The 20,698-nt window shown below is 42.0% G+C and overlaps 1 protein-coding gene across 1 annotated transcript; it reads left to right on the forward strand.

The window, feature by feature from the left end:
* Positions 1-1,556: 1,556 nt before the first annotated feature.
* On the forward strand, positions 1,557-17,614 carry MFSD11 (major facilitator superfamily domain containing 11). Its single transcript, XM_084273604.1, has 14 exons — positions 1,557-1,756; positions 1,963-2,132; positions 3,647-3,702; positions 4,694-4,801; positions 5,241-5,320; positions 5,410-5,506; positions 7,378-7,436; positions 9,374-9,515; positions 10,221-10,261; positions 11,135-11,200; positions 12,895-13,020; positions 14,106-14,280; positions 15,257-15,392; positions 17,021-17,614. Exons 2-14 carry the CDS (start codon positions 2,037-2,039, stop codon positions 17,186-17,188), a joined length of 1,350 nt encoding a protein of 449 aa, XP_084129730.1. The 5' UTR covers positions 1,557-1,756; positions 1,963-2,036; the 3' UTR covers positions 17,189-17,614.
* The last annotated feature ends 3,084 nt before the right edge of the window (positions 17,615-20,698 follow it).

The raw sequence follows: 20,698 nt of genomic DNA on the forward strand, positions 1-20,698 counted from the left end.
ACGGGGGAGAGCGGGAACCGTTGGGAAGTGGGTGGCGAGCGGGTTCCCTGCGGGTTGCTGAGGGAGTTGGGCGAGAGCTGCCTCTCCCGCCTCAGAAGCTGTCGCTGTGTCGCTTCGCCCGCTGAATAAAATGCCCCAACTCTCGTCCTGCAACAGGTATGGATGGTCCTGCCTGGCTGGCCTGTACGTCAAAACCCACTAGAAATGTACGACGGTAAAGCATGTTCAGTATTATCCTTTTAAGGCTTTCTTCGTGCTGTAATTGAGTGGGTTTTTTGTGCTGAAGAAGTGTAAAACCCAGCAGTGATACCAATACAAACCCCCAAGCAACAGTTTGTTTCTTCCTCTAGAAACTTAAGAAAGCAAATAAACTGGTACTGGTTTTAAAGTCATGATGGAAATGCTATAATTTCATTTGCTGAAGCCCTTTCTCTATGGAGAAATATGAAGTTTATAATAGCTTGTGTAAGTTGACAGAGGGAATTTCCTGTGTCCCTTATTCACTAGTCCTGAAGTCACTTAAAATCCATACAGGCTGCCATGGCCTGGCACATCAGCCCAGTTTGTTGTGCAGCCAGAGGGATGCTTCTGCTGGCACTAGGGGAAGGAGGCATGAGTGGGATGGGGTGCTGAAAGGATCTTAAAGATTAAGTTTGTAATGCAGAAAAAGAGAGCTTTGCTCCTGTTAAAAACTAAACCACCTCCATGTTCTAATTGGATCTTTAAAACAGCCTCTGACTTTCTTCGACAAGTATTAACTCTACATTTTTAGAATATACAGTTCAGGAGTTAAAGAGAGTTAAATATCTAACAGCAGCTGGGATATGGGTGGTATTTAAGTCATTCCTGTAAATAGCAGAGGTAAAATCCAACTACTTACTTAATTCTGTATTTCCTTCCCTCTCTGGCCCTCAGTTAAGTGGGGCTGGTTTGACTGGGCACTGCAATCCTGACCTGGAGGCCCAGCAGGATGGACATGGGAGAGCAGCAGTGGAAACTGCTGTTCAGTTGGTACAGGATGTGTGATCTTCTCTCTCACTTGTGCCGACATTTTAACAGGCAGATCAATTGCTCTGGAGTTTATTATTTAGAAAAAATTACTGTGAAGTAAAATGAAGAGCACTTCATCACTGCAAAGGAATGTTGTTCCTTGAGGCAAAGCAGGGGAAGAGTATGAAGAACCTTTCCTCCCCTTAGTCACTGAGATAGTGAAAGGCAGAAGCCCTGTTCAGAGCGTGTGTGATGGTGACACTGAGAGACGCTGTTTCTCCCTGGTGGGAGTAATTTTGGCTTTGAAGTGAGTTTGTGTGTGTTTGGGTTAGTTTTTAGATGAGTTTCTAAGACCTTTTTACTTTGTTTGGTATTGTTTAGTCGATAGAATATGTAATTAAAAAAACCCCAACCAACTACTGCAGATCTTTTCAGGAATAGGAGATTTCCATCCTTTTAAGGAGGAAAAAAGTGTACTTTCCTAAAACTGCATTTCCCATGGTGCTCAAGGGCTCGGTCAGCTGATCCAGATTGTGAAATGTTCCTTATTTCCTGTCCAACAGGCATGGAAATGACTCCTGTGTTCCAATGTCTCGTCTTTCCTTTGTCAGGTGATTTAAAAGCTACCTCCAGCATTCTGATTTAGAGCAAAGACGAGGAATGGAGGGGATTAACTACCGAGATGTTTGAAAAACTGCTTTGAGGAAAGGAGATGGTGTGAAGAAGTGACATTCTGCAGTCTGCCCTGCTAACTCCATGGGAAAAGGTAGAGAGAACCTTGGTCTTTACCTTTCGCACCGGACTCTTCTTTGTTTGGGGTTTTTTGTTAGTGATTTTGCTGCACATTATTTAAGAAAGCTACCAGATTTCTTAATTCATTGATGGTTATGTCCTAGCAGGTAAAAACCAGCCCTAAATTATTCCATTTTTGAAGCTCTTTATGTTTTCTTTTTGCCTGTTTGTTTTTCACAGAGGTTAAGAGGAAACTTTTAAATGAAAACAGAGCTTTTCCAGGCTGAAGCTGAGGACTTGGCAAGAAACCAAAAATGTCTCCTGAATCCAAAAAACTTTTCAACATCATTATTTTGGGAATCTCATTTATGTTCCTCTTCACTGCTTTCCAGACATGTGGAAATATTGCGGTAGGTGGGAATTTCAAAAGGTGCTGCATTTCTCTCACAGCTAGTCATCCTTTCTTGTCTCTTCTGTACCATGATCTAAGAGTTGCTTTACTTGGCATTTTTTAAATGTGCAGAACACCTTGAGGTTTTGTCTCCTTTCTTTTGGTTTAGTGTTAAATAAATTAAGTTGATTAACTGGATAATTAAGGAGTGTTCTTGAAGGTACCATACCTACGTATGTAACTCTGATTGCTTAGAAAGTAGATAATGAAACCTATGAAATGTTTTAACTTTAAAATAGTGTCTGTTTTGACACTTGACACATTTAACAATTGAATTATATTGGCTCTTCCGTATTTCTGATTATTATATATGATCCCTTTCAAAATATTTGCCTAAGTTGTTATAATTAACCATGCCCCTAGTTTATCCTAGAGTGTTTTTCCTAATCTGACATGTTTTTCTGTGCTACCAAACTAGACACTGAGGGGGAGTATGAGGATAACATCTGACAAGTAGTCAGACTTCCACAATTGCCAGAACTGCCAAGTCACCTTCCATCTGAATAAGTAATTTACTGTTTTAGTGTTGTGTATCTCTGTGTGTGCTGAAGCAAAACTGGGTGGAACATAATCCAAATTTACTATGAAAAGCAGATTGTGCTGTTACTACTTAAATTCTCAGAATCCTGCTACTGACACAGTGAGCCCAGATCTGACTTAGGGAGCTGGCAGTGCATTTGATGTGAGTTCTGTGCCTAAAGGACAGTTAGATTGCAACATGCCCTTCAAGCCTACAAGCCTTAGAGCTTCTCTTTTCATCCATGTGAGAAGAATACTTTCTGGGTTCAGACATATTAAACGTCCCTCACCCTGTTACAGAAATAATTAGAGTAGTTATGGTAAAAGGCATAGTGCAGCCTGAGATGGTTCCTAAGTTCTTAGACGTTCTGTAGTGGATTCACAGCATCTCGCTGAACTGGACCTAGTGATCATGCAGTCGTATAATTTATTGTCATTAAAGTAATTGCAAGTGACTTTCAATTAGATCTGCTTGCTAGTTCAACTAATTACATGGTCTTGTGATGCCTAAAGCTGATTCAAGGGGGAAAAAAAAGGAACAGAGAAATAACGGGAAGCCAGAAGGAATGGAAACTCTATAGTCAGAAGCTCAACGTTAGGTCAAATGAAGAGCATTTTGAAACTTCTCCTTCTTTTTCCACTTTTTAAATTAAGATAGTCGTGCTTGTCTACCTAAGAGAGGTGTTGAGTGAAATGAAAGTTTTGTGAAGTGTTTTAAGGCCTCTGGTAAAATCATCACTGCTGCAAACATAGATGTTTCCCTGCCAAAGATCTCCTCCACCTTCCCTGTGGAGGTGTTGTGAGATGAAGTTGGTGCTTTAAATGATTTTAAGTATTTTGTAGAGTCTACTAATGATTAATTCACGTTTGCTACTGACTTCAAACTGATACAGAGTGTCCTCAAACTACCAGATTGATTCTAACACATTGCCTGTATGATTTCTCTCCTCACAGCAAACTGTTATCACGAATTTAAACAACACAGATTTTCATGGCAGTGGCTACACGAGGTAATTTACACAGATCTTCCTACTCCTTTGCTCCTTGCAGGGTGAAGGTAGTTATAACTCCAGTTGGTAGAGATATACTCCCAAGAGATTGTAGTGTTCTGCTGACTTTGCAATTTCATAACATACTTAAAGGAGTTTAGAGCATGGGCTTCTCACACTCACTGTAGTTCTACACTGAGTTACTTATACTTGAACTACCTCTCTGTTTTGCATGGTTTTTGGGGAGAAAAACCATGATATGATCATCACATTCCCAGCATTTTTTCTTAGGAGTTGAGGAAAGGGAAAGTTTAAAAATAAATCAAACTGCTGACTAAGGCTTTGTTTGCCTGCCCTTGTTTGTGTAGGACAGGTGGTGAGGAGCAGCCTCCAGGAAGTACTGCCACATAAACACGAAGGGAGCAGTCAGGATGATGAGAGGCAAAGCCATGAAAAGCTGTTCTGTTTGTTCATTGCTCTGGTGTAGCCAAACTCACCAAGCATGATTGGGGACCTTTTGTATGCTAAGAAAACCTGGTTACTGCTTTGAAGGGTTTCCTGTCTTAATTTAAACTAAAAATACCCTGACACAAAATGTATCTATAAAAATTTGGTGTTTTAATTGGCAGAAAATTAAAACCTCACTGATAGAGAATGTTACAGAGCCTCCTACATCTAGAAGTACTGGGTGCAAAAACCAGTAGCTGCTGTTAAGGCAGTTTGACAGGTGTGTGGTGTGAATGACAAGATGTGCTTCCCTGCAATCATTTGGGATTTTGTTCAGCAATCTAGGGAATGCTGTACACTCCCACATTCCCATGTAGACTCCAGGTGGAGCAGGTAACAGAAGGAAGGAAGGGCATGTTTGACCATGCAGGTTGCACAGTGACTTAAATTATGTGTAAGGTTCACCTGATACCTTAGAATCGACCAAGCAGTGTTAAATCAGTTGCACATACACCCTATGTTTTATTTCAAGTACTTAATCACCTTTTGTTGTTTATTTATGTAGCATGTCCATTATTTATGGAGTATTCTCTGCATCAAATCTTGTCTCACCTTCAGTAGTGGCAATAGCAGGACCTCAGCTCTCCATGGTTCTTAGTGGCGTATTTTATAGGTGGGTATTCAGTTTGAATCCTTCTCTGCTTCCTTTGAAATGTGTCCTTCCTTTGTCACATGCCATCCATGACATTGTGCTGGCTAAGGAAGGCATCTTTCAGGGGTAACTGTCTGTACTGTTTGATGAGTAACTACAGAGCACATCAGCCTACTGGAAACAGAGTGCTTCCAGACTTTGCTGTCTGTGGAGTTCAGGCTGTGGTCTCAGATAAATGACTATATATGCATAGTGTACATGTATACTATATACATGACATATATATAAAATTCTGCATGCTTAGTGGAGTAAAAACATTACCTTTTTCACATATGACTTAAAGTATTTTCCACCGTCACTTAGGAGAGAATAGCTGGTTTAGAAGCAGCTGATGTATGATTGTTAAAGATCATTGTCCACCTTAAGTCTGTGTTCAGTAACCTGCTCTGTTCTGTTCTAGCCTGTACATTGCAGTTTTTATCCAGCCTGCTACATGGGCTTTCTACACTGCTTCTGTTTTTATTGGCGTTGCAGCTGCTGGTAAGCATTGTTCTTACTCTGCTTCTTTTTCTTCTGCATTTGAAAATACCTCTAAAATGCTTTTGTTTCCTATATGGGGTATGTTTCAGTGCTCTGGACAGCACAGGGAAATTGCCTGACTGTAAATTCTGATGAAAACACCATTGGAAGGAACAGTGGAGTGTTTTGGGCACTCTTACAGTCCAGGTAAGCTGCTGCTTCTTTTTTTGTTCTACATATTCTACTTTTTACATTTTTTGTTTAGTGGGAGAATGCATGAAAAATACTCCCCTGGTACCTGCAGTGAGGGGAGGCCAGAAGCAGCATTTCTGTCACTGTTGTGCATTTTAGAGCAATGAGCAAAAGTCAGGTATATCAAACCTCTGCTCTCAACATGCAGAACAGATACTTTTCCCTTAGGGGAGCATTTCACACGTGTCACAGGCATCTTGTTGATTCTGAAGGGCTGTGCTAACACAAGTGAAGGCACTAATAATCCCTAATGGCCCTGAACAGCCTCACCTGGGGCCTCCACCACACCCTTCCCATCTGCCCCTGGGCCCAGGAGCTCCATTTCAGCTCTGCCCTGGCACTTTGCTTCTCCTGGAGCTGCCTTGGAGGGCTGCTGGTTTCTCTCTTGGCTGTAGCTGTGGCTCTGGTGCTTGGTGATTTAGCCTGAACCTTGGCTTTGCCAGTGCAAACCTGCCTGGCAGTTATTAGACCTGGCTTTGGTTTGTGGACTGGATTCCTGGCTTGACCTCAGACCTGCCTTGTCAACATAAACTTCTGTGACTGGTCTGGGCTCTTGTTTGATCTTACCTACAATCTTTGGGTCTCCCTTGCCTTCCTCAAGTGCTGTGGGGCTGGGCTCTAGCTGGATAGCCACCTTCTCTTCTGAGTGTATTGTTCCCCATGACTCCTAACACTTCTTTCCTGAGGGAGCAGTTGCCTTTTGCTGCTCCCCAGCAAGTTGATCTGAGGATACTGAAGTTGGACCTGGCAGTGAGAAGAGAGGTCTTGTTGATAACCCTCTGTTATTAAGCTTTGCTGGCTTTTTTGGTTGATGAAGCATCAAGAAAGGTTGTGAGACAGAGGTAGTATGTGCTGTCTGGCTGCCATGGAGTATTCTGTACAGATATGGCATGTGCCTCTTGGGAGTGTGTAATACAATGGGGTACAGGGAAGCATAACAAGTGTGCAAGAAAATGGGGCTGCTCACTTGAAGAGAGACTGGAAAGGCTGGGACTCTGGAGAAAATCTGAGGAGGATCCTACTGGCAGGCTGCTGAAACACAAGGCAGCAGGTGTGCTGGATGCAGAGCTGTTGCTCCCTGAATGTTGCTGCACTGCAGTTCAGGTCACTTGGTAAAACTAGAAGAGGATTGGTTTGAGGCAGATAAGGTGTGTTTTCACACAAGGGGTGAGTAAACTTCTGGAACTCACTGCCACAGGAGAGTGTGGAGTTGGGTGGTGTCAGCAAGGTGGAAAAGGAATCTGGGGCTCTGCAAAGGGTTCCTGAAGAGAGAGACCTTGACCACCCCTAATCCAGCAGCTCTGGATATTGGAAGTTAATGAGGGGAATGAGTCACAGAAGGGCCTTGGCTGCTGAGCCTGTGCTAGGTGGCATTGCTGTGCTGTTGTGGGGACTGAATAACGGGTTAGTAGGACATCCCTCTGAACCAGTGACATACTTCTGAGCTGTTAACAACCAATTTAGCATTGCTGGGGTGAGACTTGAGGCAAGACATCTGTCTCTTCTAAGGAAGCATTACAAAATCATCTCCTCAAGCATGTCAGCATTCTAACCCTTACTCTTCCAAAATTAGAGAGGCAACACAGAGGCACATTTGCTTATTTTTACTACCACTTTGTGTCTTCCTCAGCATTATGGGGAAGAATCCTCCACTGAGTTTGAGGTTTTTATAGAGTAAGCAGTTTGTGTGGAGAGCAATTAGTGTCTTTGTTTCTTTCACAATTACACAATACTATATTTTGTACAGAATAGTGTCACTGTGATGCTATGACCTTAATCTTACCACAAAGAGTCTGGTTCACCCTTGTTACCCTTTCTGTTTACAGCTTATTTTTTGGAAACCTCTATATATACTTTGCTTGGCAGGGAAAAACTCAAATATCAGGTGAGTATTCCTTCTTTACATGGGGCACCATCCTTTGAAATACTGTAGCATGACTAAACAGATGAAATAATGAACTGGAAGTGGCTAGAAAGCTTACACAACAGCAGACTTTTCTGACTTCATGGTAGATAGACTTTTTTGGGAATGTGTTGGAATATGAGCAGTGTTCCATGTTACTCATGTATGTTGTTCTCCTGCAGATGCTTTGAATACCTTCTTTTAGGCTATTATCTGTGAAATTTCTCAGAATGTTGGTTTAGAACAAGGTTTTCCACAATAGCTGCTCTGGGATTTTCCTGTGCAGATGCCACAATACACATTTTTTTGGTGGAAGGTATTCTGGGATGGCTGTATGCTTAATATGCACAGCTATCCTGTACCAAAGCTAGTGCCTGGTGCAGAGAGTCTTTCTGAATCAGGTTGGAGACTGTTTATCCTATGAAATGAAGGAAGAGAAAGGGAAACCATCCTGGCTTTCTTTGTGGCTGCACTAATCATTGTGCTGGCATAAAATAGTGCAGGAAGGACAGGTGCAAGGTCCTACACCTGGGCTGGGGCAATCCTCATCCTCAATACAGGGCTCAACTTTTTAAAAGGGTAGACACTGGCAGGACAATGGGGGATGGATTAAAACTAAAGGAATGGAGGTTTAGATTAGATATTAGGGGGAAGTTTTTTACAGAGACAGTGGTGAGGGGCTGGAACAGGCTGCCCAGAGAAGGGGGTGCGTGCCCCATCCCTGGGGGTGTTCAAGGCCAGGTTGGATGGGGCTTGAGCAGCCTGGTTCTAGTGAAGGTGTCCCTGCCCCACAGACTTGGGCATGGTAGTGCAGTACTGGTTAATTTTTAAAGGTTGTCTTCAACAGCCCTTGGCCCATAACATGATGGTTTAAATTTTACTGGAGCCTTGGAGACCCTTTGAACCTGGTGGGCCTGGAATTCTGTGTGTTAAAAATTCCATGACTCTTGCTAACCAGTGATAGAGCGATCAACGTTCTGCTGATTCATTTCCCCCATCTTTAAATGCCTTGACTTATTAAGAATGTTGCTGTATGAAGATTTAACAGCACTTAAAGATCATTCCTCCTTCCTTTTACTTACCTCTATAGGAATATTGCAGGCATTTCAAGGTGAAGCACATTCATTTTGGTCTGTAATCATAGGCAGGCTACTCTTAATCAATGCAGAACAACTTTACATTTACCCTCAAGCTAAAGGAGAAGTAAATACAAGAGTCGGCAGTGTTTTTCAGAATCATACACTAGTTAATTGTAACTACTAGCTGTTCCTTGACTTTTTTCCCCCTCTTAGTATCTGTAAACAGGAGTGACTTCTGTGTTCTATGTGCAATTGCCTGTGTGAACGAGTTGGTTAGTGCAGCAGAGCTGGTGCGCGGGGCAGCAGTTGCCTCCCTCCAGTTGCACTCAGTACCCTGTGTCAGTGAGAATTCATGGTGGGGTTAAGGCCTTTATGCTTGCAAACCTATCAGTTCATGATGTTACAGCACTGTTATTTCTGATGCTGGAAAAGAGCTGGTTTGGGGTTTTTTTCTAGAAATCCAGAGGGTTTTGGGATAGTTTGCAGCATCCCTTCTGAATTATCTAAGTCTTGAAAGATGTACCTTCTGCTAATAATTTATGCACTTCCTTTGCTAATTGGTTCATCCTTGGTCATGGCCTTTGCATGGCAGAAAATGTGAGTGACACTCTTTAATATACTGGTATTTTATTGGCATCATAAAACTGAGACAGGAATTTGCCAGCAGCTGGGTGCCTTTGGCTCCATCTGAAGGTAAGTTAGAAAATCAGTGTGCCTTATAGCACTGTTACATAGTATATCTGCACGTAGTGTATCTGTGTGTTAGTTCTTTGAAGGTAGCTGAGCTGGTTTGGGTTGCTTTTGCACATCTAGTTATGAGCCTTGTTTGTTTTTCCACAGAGAGTGATCGCAGAACTGTCTTCATTGCTCTGACTGTTATCAGTCTTGTGGGCACAGTTCTGTTCTTTCTGATTAGGAAACAGGAGGACACAAAAGCTCCAGGGGAGGAAGATTCTGCTAGTGAAATCTTGGAGGACAGCTCGTAAGTAGTTCTGGCAGTAACAAGTCACGTGCATTTGTCTGTGCTTCTGCTCCTCAGTGGAACATTGCATTCACCTCCCCTCTGAACTGGAAACAGAAATGTTGTGGACAACCTATAGAATTTGCAGATTGAGTAGAAAAGTGGCAGTACCTTAACAAGTGAGAACTAGTGTTCTTTAGACAGCATATTCTCAAGGGTGGAGTGCAGCACAGAAAGTTTTTCCATTAATAAGTGCCTTTGGAAAGATACCCTTTTTTTTTTTAACCTCTTTTCTTTTAACCTCTTTTCTCCACTGATTATTATCAAACACAAATCTGCCTTTCAGAGTCTCTCTTGTACTTGGTGAAGGGCAAGAGGCATATCCTGAGGCATGGGTTTAAATAATTTTTGCTTGATACAAAGAACAATGAAGGTGTTAGAAAAACATCAGTGAGTATGCCAGTGAAAAAATGTTCAGTGCTAAAAATGCTCAGTAGGAAGATTCTGTCAATCATGGTAATTCTTCAATGACTTTCACTAGCCCAGTAGGCAAATAAGTTATAGTTAGTAGTTTAGATTCACATAAACTTTAATATATTAATATATTCCAGTATGTAATGCTGAGCTAGAAAATGGGCAGGAAACTTGAAAAATGAAGCTGCCTTCTAGCACAGCAATACAATGTAGTTATTCTTTTTCCATTTTCATTGTCATTTGTTTATCCAGGTCTGCACAGAGCAAAATGACAAGAGCAGTGGCAGCCTTCAGTAAGTACTACTTCACGTAAGAGTAGTTTCAAACTAACAGATCCTTCCCAGTACAGATTTTGAGCCCAGCCAAAACTGAGCTTGCAACTGGAAAAGCTTTGTGACCTCTGAACTACTGTGAGGTCTCATTGTTGGCGTGTGACTGCTGTGAGCTGGCTCCTTGCAGGTGACAGTATCATCCAGGCAAAGCTTGACTGCAAGCAAAGGAAGTGAAGTAGACTTCAATTCCCTACTAATATAGTCCAGGAGAAAGTCGGAGAGGTACTTCCTTGATGTACTTTCAGATCCAAGCTATTTCATGATAGCTTCCTTCTGTAGGTGAGCTCCAGAAGAACAGGTCACCACCTGGGAAAGCTTGTGCATGGAAGTTTGGGGAGGGGTTTGCTGCTGTTTTGTTTTGTGGTGTTATTTTGTGTCCATTTTTTTTTTTTTTAAAGACTAGCACAAGATAAAGATGAAGTTACATGTTGTTTTATATTGTCACCTAATCATAACATTTAGAGACAACAGCTTGGAACTGGAGCATCTGCAGTTTCCATTGAAGTCTGATGCAACTTCATTTTTTTTTCTGAGAATTTTCTTACCCTTTCAGGAGACAATTACCACAACCTGAGCGATAGTACTGAAAGACAAAGGACAGACAATTCTCAGTTAATCGAAAACTCTGATCCCCTCTTTAATATTCCAACAAGAGATCATGACCTTTCTTTTAAAGGGCAGGCTGGGTTTTTAGCACCTTGTTTACTGTAATAAGGTCACAGTTTGCATAATTAACCTATTTTGGCTTTAAGCAGAGAACAGAAAGAAGTGTAGATTCTCTTACCAGTGCAATCAGCAGTTCCATTATTAACTTCCATTGTTTTGTCTTCACAGAGAAATCTATAAAGTTGAGTTTCACCAAAGAGATGCTGCTTCTCAGCGTTACAACAGCCTACACAGGTACAAGGCAAGTGGGGTGTGCAATCGTGTAGGGGGGTGTTAGGGTTTTCAGGCCAGGGCAGGACTGCAGTTCTGTAGCTCTGCAGCACTTCTCTAGCCGCTGTGTTTGGGAGTTGGTGTTACCCTGTCAGTAGGTTGCAGGCTGTGTTTAATGCATTTGAATTGAAATAAGGTTTGTGCATTACACTTCCAGCATCGCCTTGGCTAAGGTATGGGAGATCTCTGACAGCCTTCACTGGTTCTGCTGGGGAAAAAGTTCAGCTGATTTCAACTCTTGTTGTCATTAGTATTTGCTGTGGCAGGAGTTCTCTTTTTTAGTCACTTTAGTTTGGATTGCAAACTTGGTTTGCAATTGTTAGACCAAGTTATGAGTTGTAGAATAAAAGTACATTTACTTTTACCATGTGCTGAGGAGATTGTGCTACAAAAATACTTAAAAATGTTCAAAATGTTATTGGGATGCTTCATTTTGGGGGGGTTTCTTGTGCCTTCGTGTCTAGTTCTGCTCATGATCAAATGAAGTTCCATGAAGAATAGGCCCATTTTCACAACTTCAGATGAGTCCCTGTTGCTGTTAGCTCTTGTAGATGAAGAAGGCTTAGATGTGAGCAGACTGTAAGCAGCACCCAAACATCTGCTGGAGGTTGTGGTCAGCTGCTGAGTTAGTTTACACTATGGTATCTCCAGTGTTGTGTAACCCAGATTAATTCCTCTTGGATGCTTAGTGCAGTGGGAATGTGAAGCAAAATAACACAGGGAGGGAGTCAGTTTGGGTTTGCCCCGTTAATCTGAAATTTGTTTATACAGGTGGTGGTGGGAGAAATAAATTAGTCCAGCTTGGAAAATATAGCTGCTGCCATCTTGTGGCTGTTGGCCAATATCGACACTTAAAATCCCATAATCCTAACCATAAGGCTTTTTATTTCCAAAATTGATGGTTGGATTATTAAGACTGCTCAAAGTTCACCCCTTCTTGAGGGTTTGCAGTTCATACACCGTGTCAGGTAGCCTGGCACACACAGCCTGCCATATGGTGTACTGTATTTTTGCAGCTGCAAAAGGCAGAGAAGGTAAATTAAAGAGTTCTATTTTTTTGAACTTTTTCTTCAGCCATAATACTTTGAATTGTTTTAAATGTGCTTTCTATTAAGGAAATACTATTTGTACAGTGGTGCTTCCTTATAGTCATGCTCATCAGGCTCAGCTCTTGTTACCTTTCCTCACAGTAAGACAGAACTCTTCAAACTCTTCAAGGAGAGTTTTACCTAAGTAACAGTTGTTCTCTCTTGGGTTTAGCTCATTACATGTAGAGCAGTGGCAGTCCATTTTAGGAGTCTTAGGTCTCTTGATATTTGGGGGTGCAGGAAGTCTGTCTTAGGAATGCCAGAACTTGGAGGGAAACAAATGTTACACATCAAATTCTAAAGCTCTTGAAAAGCAGAGAGATAAGCTGTGTGTAGAGGTGGTGTCAGCAGCAGCAGTGCTGAATGCCTGGGCGTGGGGCACTGACTAGCAGCACAGTGTTTCTCTAATGTAGCTTTTCTAAACTGACATAGGAGAATGTCATCATTACATCATTTAAAATGCATTAATTATTTCTATTATGCTTCATTTCAATACATAAACCAGCCTTTAGACCTAAAGAATCTTTAACTTTACTAATAGTGAATCTATCAATTTGTTTTCTTCCAAAGGTTTGGAATTGACTTTCTTTTCTGGAGTGTACGGAACGTGTATTGGTGCTGTCAATAGGTTTGGCAGTGAAGAGAAAAGCCTTATTGGCCTCTCTGGAATTTTTATTGGTGTTGGAGAAATTTTAGGTGAGTCTAAACTTACTGTCTTACAGACAAAGAGGATTAAGATGATGAAGCTACTCAAAATGTTGAAAAAGGAACATTAGAAATCAAACTGCCACAGTGGCTCCCTGCTGTGCTGTGAGTTGTACATTATGCCAGGTGAAGCGATTCCAGATCTGGATGTGAAATACTGAGAATGATGAATTCCAAGATTTTGCATTCTTTTTGGGTTAGTGCAAAGAAATACATTAGCCTGAGCATGAGAGAATCGCTGGGCTGCAGTAGTGGTAGGGAATTTTCAGCCTTTTGATACTCAGCTCTAAATAGCATTCTGTTTACATTAGTATTTCTGAAGTGATGTGGGAACTTTAGTGCAATACTTTTGTCATAAGTTTAAGACTTCTTTCTTTAAAAGAGTTAGTTTGTGTTCAGTGAGATCTGATACTCAAAACTGAATACAGATAATGTTCATTAAGTAAATTATTTTTTCACTTCAACACAAACACAGTGTTTAAAAAAATCCCAGCAAACCAAACATGATTATCTGTGTTGGCAACAAACACAGAGAGATGTGGTGGATGCCCTGTCCCTGGGGGTGTTCAAGGCCAGGTTGGCTGGGGCCCTGGGCAACCTTGTGTAGCTCCAGCCCTGGAGGTTGGTGTCCCTGCCTGTGGCGGGGGGTGGAACTGTCTGATCCTTGGGGTCCTTTCCAACCCAGACCTTCCAACCATGATTCTCTGTGTTGTTTTTGCAATTAAGAGCTGAGCACAAGGCTGTCTGTTTTCAGAGTACTGGTGCAGTGCTGGAGGAAGCAGTGGCTGCTGGGAAAATCCTTGCAAAAACTGTTCAGTGTTTTCATCAGCAATGATTTGCTAAATCTCCTGTCCACGTTTCCCAGATGTGTCTGGCAACCCCAAGGTTGTTACTACCAGGCAAATGGGGCTGGCAGATCTGGCAAACTCCTTGAGACTTATTTTCACATCTGCCCATCTGTCAGTTATCCAATGTGGGGAAGTTTATCCTCTAAGCTTTGGGTTTTTTTTTTTAACAGTATTTTAAGTATCTTCAGTTCTGATCTATTAATTAGCCAATCTTTTCCACTCATACAGGTGGGGGAATCTTTGGCTTACTGAGCAAGAATAACCGCTTTGGCAGGAACCCTGTGGTGATGTTGGGCATCGTTGTGCATTTCATAGCCTTTTATTTAATCTTTTTCAACATGCCAAACGATGCCCCTATTGCTCCCATGGAAGGAACAGATGATATTGCTTACATGATTCCAAGGTATCCTTTTTCCCTTTGGCTGCTGTGACTCATGTTGTACATAAAGAGTTTGTTCCTGTGTTAAAAAATTCTTTAAAGCTGCTTTTCTGTGCAGTGACTCTGTAGAAAAGGCTTCCAGGAATTCTGTTTTTATTAAAGGTAGATATTCTGCCAGTGTGTACCCAACTTAGGAATGTAAATGGTGTGAGAATGAAAAAACATGTGAGTATTTGGTAGCAGCTCTGTCCTTGAGAACTGACACTGCTGATACCTAGTGCAACAGTGAGACCAGCAGCTGTTGTACTCTGTCAGGAATTCATTTTATCATAAAACAGCTCTGGGCTCTGCTTTGGTGCAGCAGAGAGCACCAGCCTTTGCTGTTCTCTGAATGTCTTTGAATGTTTGTTGTTCATTTGGTCTACCTAGAGCCATGGTATGCTGCCTCTTCTACTGCTCAGTGTCAGGGGAAGAATTATCTCATCTCTGCTTTATGTCCTCACTGTGACTTTCTTTTGGGGTGTATTTTTTTCCAATTTGTTTGAAAATAGTGTTGTCCACTCGTGGAGGCACAGCTGATAACTTGCACTTACAGGCATTTGTGCCTGTGCAGGTGACTCCAGAGAAATACTCCAGTTAAAGAACAAAATGAACTGGTATTTCTCTAATACTCCTACAGTTTTTATGAACTGTGTGTGTCTCAGCTTTTAATCAACCCTTGTGGGCTTTGTGGCTCTGAGCACCAAAATGAGTTGTTCTAGTGGTTCTAATTCAGTGTGGAATTGACTGCAGGTAACAGGGACAGAAGTCTTAGCATTCAAAAAGATGAGAATCTGATGGAATTGTTCTTTCTGCTAAGCATTCCCAGTTCTCTTCCAGGGAAATGTAGAGTTTGATAACTTCTGGTTTTGGCAGACTTAACTGGGAAGTGAGAATGTTTTAGAGATGTGTAAGCTGTTTGAATGAATGGCTTTTAAATTCGATTTGCTTTCTCCTTCAGCAAAGAGGTGGCCATATTCTGCAGCTTTCTGTTGGGCCTGGGAGACAGCTGCTTCAACACTCAGCTCCTCAGTATTTTAGGCTTCCTGTATTCTGAAGACAGCGCTCCTGCCTTTGCCATCTTTAAGTTTGTTCAGGTATTACACAGCACAGCCTTTTGAAAGGATGACTGCTGGAATGCTACTGACAGAGGGGGCTCCATGTTTTAATGAACTGAGGAAAAACTCTGTTTCTGCAAAGGGTTTCAGCCTGGGGTGGTTTTCATCAGAGAGGCAAAGTGTTTGTTAGGTAGGAGTAGCTTTAATACCTGGCTCTGTGATTATCTAACTGAGCTGCTGTTTTGAGGAAAGGTCAAACTGTTGGGAATTGGAGCTTAACGTCAAAAGGCTGCTATAGTTCCCCAGATTTGGGCTTTATTTAGATACTTGCTGAGTCTATTTACTCAAAGAAGCCTTTGGCAGAGGGGAGGGAGTTGAAAGGAAACAACTTGTGTAACTAGTAGTTAAAGAGTTTGTGGATCTTGTGCTGAATCACTGGGAGTTACCAGGTGGGTATGCAGACAGAAGGAGGATTCGTGGAGGATTCATGGAGGTGATCAGAGGGCTGGAGCAGCTCCCCTATGGAGAGAGGCTGAGGGAGCTGGGCTGGTTCAGCCTGGAGAAGAGAAGGCTGTGGGGGGACCTCATTGCAGCCTTCCAGTCCCTGAAGGGAGCAGAGGAACAGGAGGGGAATCAGCTTGTTAAAGGGCAGAGACTGGAAGGACAAGGGGGATGGAGTGAAGCTGGAGGAGGGAAGGGGGAGATGAGAGATTGGGGGGGGGGAAGTTTCTTAGAGAAAGAGTGGTGAGCTCTGTGATCCTTGGGGTCCCTCCCAACCCAGACCAGTCTGTGATTCTATGATTCAGTGATGTTTATCTGTCCTTAAACTGTCAGAATTCCAAATTAAATGCATCTGCCTTAGAAGGAGAGTTGATGGAAAGTCTCACTACAGTGTGAATGCAACTGCTGAATTTTTGATACTCATTTCACTCTGACATTCATGGTGTTTGGTACCAAACTTCCCAGGGTAAGGTCTGTGTGGATCAGAGGCAGGAAAGCAGGGGTGTGAAGCCTTGACCCTGTTCCTGCGTGGTCACAGCAATAGCTGGTGTGGGGAGCAGAGGGCAGTGTGTCGAGTTTAATACCTGAGTCCAGTTTGAACCTCATTGCTTCAAAAAGATATCTGTTATTCTTCCTTGTGCACTGCCTCATTTTTATATCACTCCCAGTGAGAGGTGAGAATTTGAGGTAGACATAGACTATAAAGTTTCTTTATATGAGCTCTAATGAAAATTTTATCCTAAAGAAGAATAGATTGCACATAAGCAACACTGCTTGTCAAAGCCTTTAGCTGTTTTGATGCAAATAGTTTGTGATGCTGTAAAACTGGGAATAATTCTCTGGATTTTCTCTCCAAGCCTTGGCAGTGTTGTTTCCACACAAACTGTGTTCAGATACCAGAGGACTGTGGTTGTGATGCTGCAAACACCGGGCTCTGTGTTCGCTCTCTGCTGTGAACACTAGTTAAACAACAAGTAAAAACTACATCTGTTGTATATCACATGGAGACATATGTTGAGGTTTAATGAAGTTTTAAGATGATATATCTTGTACAGAAGCAGAGAGTTGCACACTAAATGGCATGCCCATTAGATAATCTGTATGCAGTAATAGCAGCCTGGGTATCTCCACTGATAATCTTTCCACCTTGTGTTTCTTCCTCTCAGTCCATCTGTGCAGCAGTCGCCTATTTCTACAGCAACTACTTCCTCCTGCAGTGGCAGCTCCTGATCATGGTGCTTGTGGGCTTCTTTGGAACAGTTACCTTCTTCACAGTGGAGTGGGAAGCAGCAGCAGCTCTTGCTGCCCGCAGCTCAGACTACAGCAGCATTTGATCCTAATCCCCACGCCTGGCCCAACGCAAGGAACAACGTGGGCACGTTTATCCTGAAGGGATGTGAGCAGGGAGCAAGATCAAGTTGCTGCAGAGGTTAAGATGAAGAAGCCCCTACCATCAATCACCATCAGTCTAACTGAATGTGAAACATGGGAGGAAAAAATGCCTAATTGGAGTGGTGTTTTTTCTTGTTCTAATTAACTGAGCATGGCATGCACGTTCTGGTGTTAGGAATGGAAGGGAATGTGGAGGTCTGTGTATTGAACAAGTCTGGAGATGTACCTTTTGGGATGTAATTGCCTAATTTCACTCTGCCACGCACCACAGAATTACAGCTTAGGGGTTTTTTCCCCCTTTTATATTATTTTTCCTCTGTTTCAGTTCTGCAGGCACTTGGATACTTGTATCGAATGAGTGATTTTCATAAGGTACATTATGTCACAGAGTGTGTCTGCACAACTGAGGAATCAATTTGTCATTGACTTTCTCAACAATCAGATAGGTAGAAGTATTTCTGTGGGGAATATTGCTGCCTTATTCTGTGTAATTCAGTTTCTTTTTTCCCAATCATTTGTTGATTAATCTATTTCATCTGCCTAAATTTTACCAGATGTGTGGATTTTCTTGAAAGCAAGCCAATCAGCTTGTAGTGTGACATGAAAAAATCTTGCAAGAAGTTGAAGAGGTCACCTGGAGCCATCCTGAGGGGTGGGTGGGATCCTGAGATCTGCAGAGTATCCATCACTGAAAACCATCTCTTGGTTCAGCATCTCAGAACTGACCTGTGTTGGAGCAGCTGCTGAACCTTTCTCAGGGTAAAGCTACGTGAAGGACCACAAGACACAACTTCCCTCCCTGGCTCCCAAAGAGTCCTTGGAGATCTATGGCATTTCCTCTTGTGGTCTGTGATGGGAGCTTTGTCTAAGATAACATTTTAAAGTGAAATAGGCTGGGAGTGGGAACTGTAAGGATAATCTTGCAGAGTTTATTCCACTGCATAGTCTAAAAATACCTGAAATGCTTGACATGAGTTTTCATTCCATGTATTTTGGGAAGACTGTACTGTAATCTTACTCTGCCAAGTGTAAACCCAAGGATACTGGCATAGGAACTGAGTCTTAATCCAAAACTGTTTGAGCTGACACAATACAGGTGTTGGATACAACTCACCTTTGATTTTATCTGTGTGATTCTGTAGCACTTGTAGTTATGTTTCTGTGCAGTGGGCAAACAAGATGCAGCTAAGAGCTGGGCTGGAACCCCGAGGAGGTGTTTTTAGGCACTTGGTGTAGCTATTTTTAGAAAAAGTACCATTCACCAATGTTTTTCATGCACAGTCAGAATATGAATGTCTTATCTTTCAAGAGGAGTTTAAACAAGACTTGATGTGTTACGTGTGAGTAGCTCCTGCATGTCATAACTACATAGGTGTACCCAGGGTTAAAGTCAGTGAGGGATCTCCTGTCACCTCTGCTGCCACTTCTGCTCTCACAGGGCATGTGGCACACGACCTCTGTGGAGCACAAACCCCTCCTGCACCCTAAAACATCAGAGAGGGATTCTTTTGGAGGTGTATAGAAAGGGATGTTTAAATTCACTGCAGGTTTTTACTATGAGATCAGGAAGGTGTTAATGGGAGGATGAGAGAGCACCTGAAGGTTTGGCAAGCAGAGAAATCCATGAGGACAGCCAGGGAAGAAAGGCTTTGTGTATTCCCAGGAGGTGGGATGAGTGATGTAAAAGAGAATGAGACAGAACGCACATTTGAGCGGGGGGTTACCAGAGCCATCCCAATTTGTCAGACAAACTGAAAAAGCATTCAGTATTCAATCAATATCTGTGATTAATGTGACCAGCAGCGCTCTAATGCCTCTCACTTTCCACTCCTCTTATCCTCTAATTTGAAGCATACTATTTTTATATACTGAGCTCTGTAAAAGCTGCAGACGATGGATGCTGCCAGTGATTAGAATTCTCTTATTGCTGCACTTTGGAATTCTCTCCCAAGTACCAGAAGGGACAAAGAGCTTTTTTTTTAAGATAGGGCATTACTGACTCTTGGCTCCAAACTCTTTCTGGGACCTGTTTTTTTTTCCTACATAAAGATGTGGTTGGATGGGGCCCTGGGCAACCTTGTGTAGCTCCAGGCCTGGAGGTTGGTGTCCCTGCCTGTGGCAGGGGGGTTGGAGCTCTGTGACCCTTGGGGTCCCTTCCAACCCAGACCAGTCTATGAGAGAAGAAAGACTTGAAAGTTCTCAAGAAACAATTTTGTCTTACAGGATATGGAGGGAAGAATGATTCTCTGATCTTGTGATGATGAGTAACTTCTAAATGCTTTTCAAAATGCCATTTAATTGTAGCTAGGTTACTGCTCTTACGAGGTTGCTTTTTAAATTGATCCCATTTAATGATGAACCTCTGTGATGTTCATCTGCCATAGAAGAATTATATGAACTATTTTACTAGAAATGAAAGAAAATTCCTAAGTTTATATAGTTTCAGAAAGCATTTTAAGCCTGACTTTCAGGGATACTAATAAACTAGGGCTTGGGGGTTTTTGGTACCTCTGTGAATGATGCTTTTTTCTTTTCTCTTCTGTTCTGCTTGGCCTGACAGTCTCAGATAATGTTAGAAGGCTGTTCAGAGCTATTTATTGGGCCATTAAAGTGAAGAATTGCTGCTCTGTGACAAGTTTTACAAGAAATCATGAAATTCTCAAACTTGTACTGGATAGCTACTTTTTTTTTACTGTTGCCTCTATGAAGTATCACTTTTGACATTTGTTTGTAGGAGACTGTTTGCTGTTCCTCAAACTGTTGGTGACACGTGGTTGCTTTTCACTTATATTTCTTTGATTTGTCAGGAGGAGCAAAATCCACCCTGCAATATGTGATTGTTAGTTGGGTTGAAATGTTTGGTATGGCCATATAAGGAATATTAGGATGAGGATAGTCCATTTAGATTCCCTCTCTTCATCTTTTTATCACAGCATTTACCAGCCCTGAGGCTGCACCCCATTCATTTCACCCCCTTGGCCTTCAAAGAAGCTCATGCTAATCTGAACTGGGAGTTTGCTGTTAAATTAGGTGGGATTTGGGAAGAGAAAAGAAAAGGCTTTTGCTGTATTTGTGGTATTGTGGGTTTGTTTAATACTAGAGATTTTATCTTTGTAAGCTGGAGTACACATTAAGTTGCTTGGGTTTTCCTTCATTTGTGTGTTTTTCCTCATTTAGGTTTTTACTAAGTGTCTTGGTGTTATCACAGCCCCAAGTTTTTCAAAGAAATGCTAAAGAGGGAATGAAAACTGATATCCTTGATATTTGAGTGCCAAAGAAGCTGCTACAAATTAGTCTCTAATGCATATCATACAAGCACATCTATATTTCTGTCTTGCCAGTTGGATTTCACTTTGATATGTGGATGTATGGAAAGAGCAGATTGCTGCTGCTGTGGTTCTTGTTGTAATTAAGTGTTGTGCTTTGACTTCTGTTGTGTTCATTAGGTACAA

Source organism: Gallinula chloropus (genome assembly GCF_964237585.1).
Source record: "Gallinula chloropus genome assembly, chromosome: 20".
Taxonomy (NCBI): Eukaryota; Metazoa; Chordata; class Aves; order Gruiformes; family Rallidae; genus Gallinula; species Gallinula chloropus.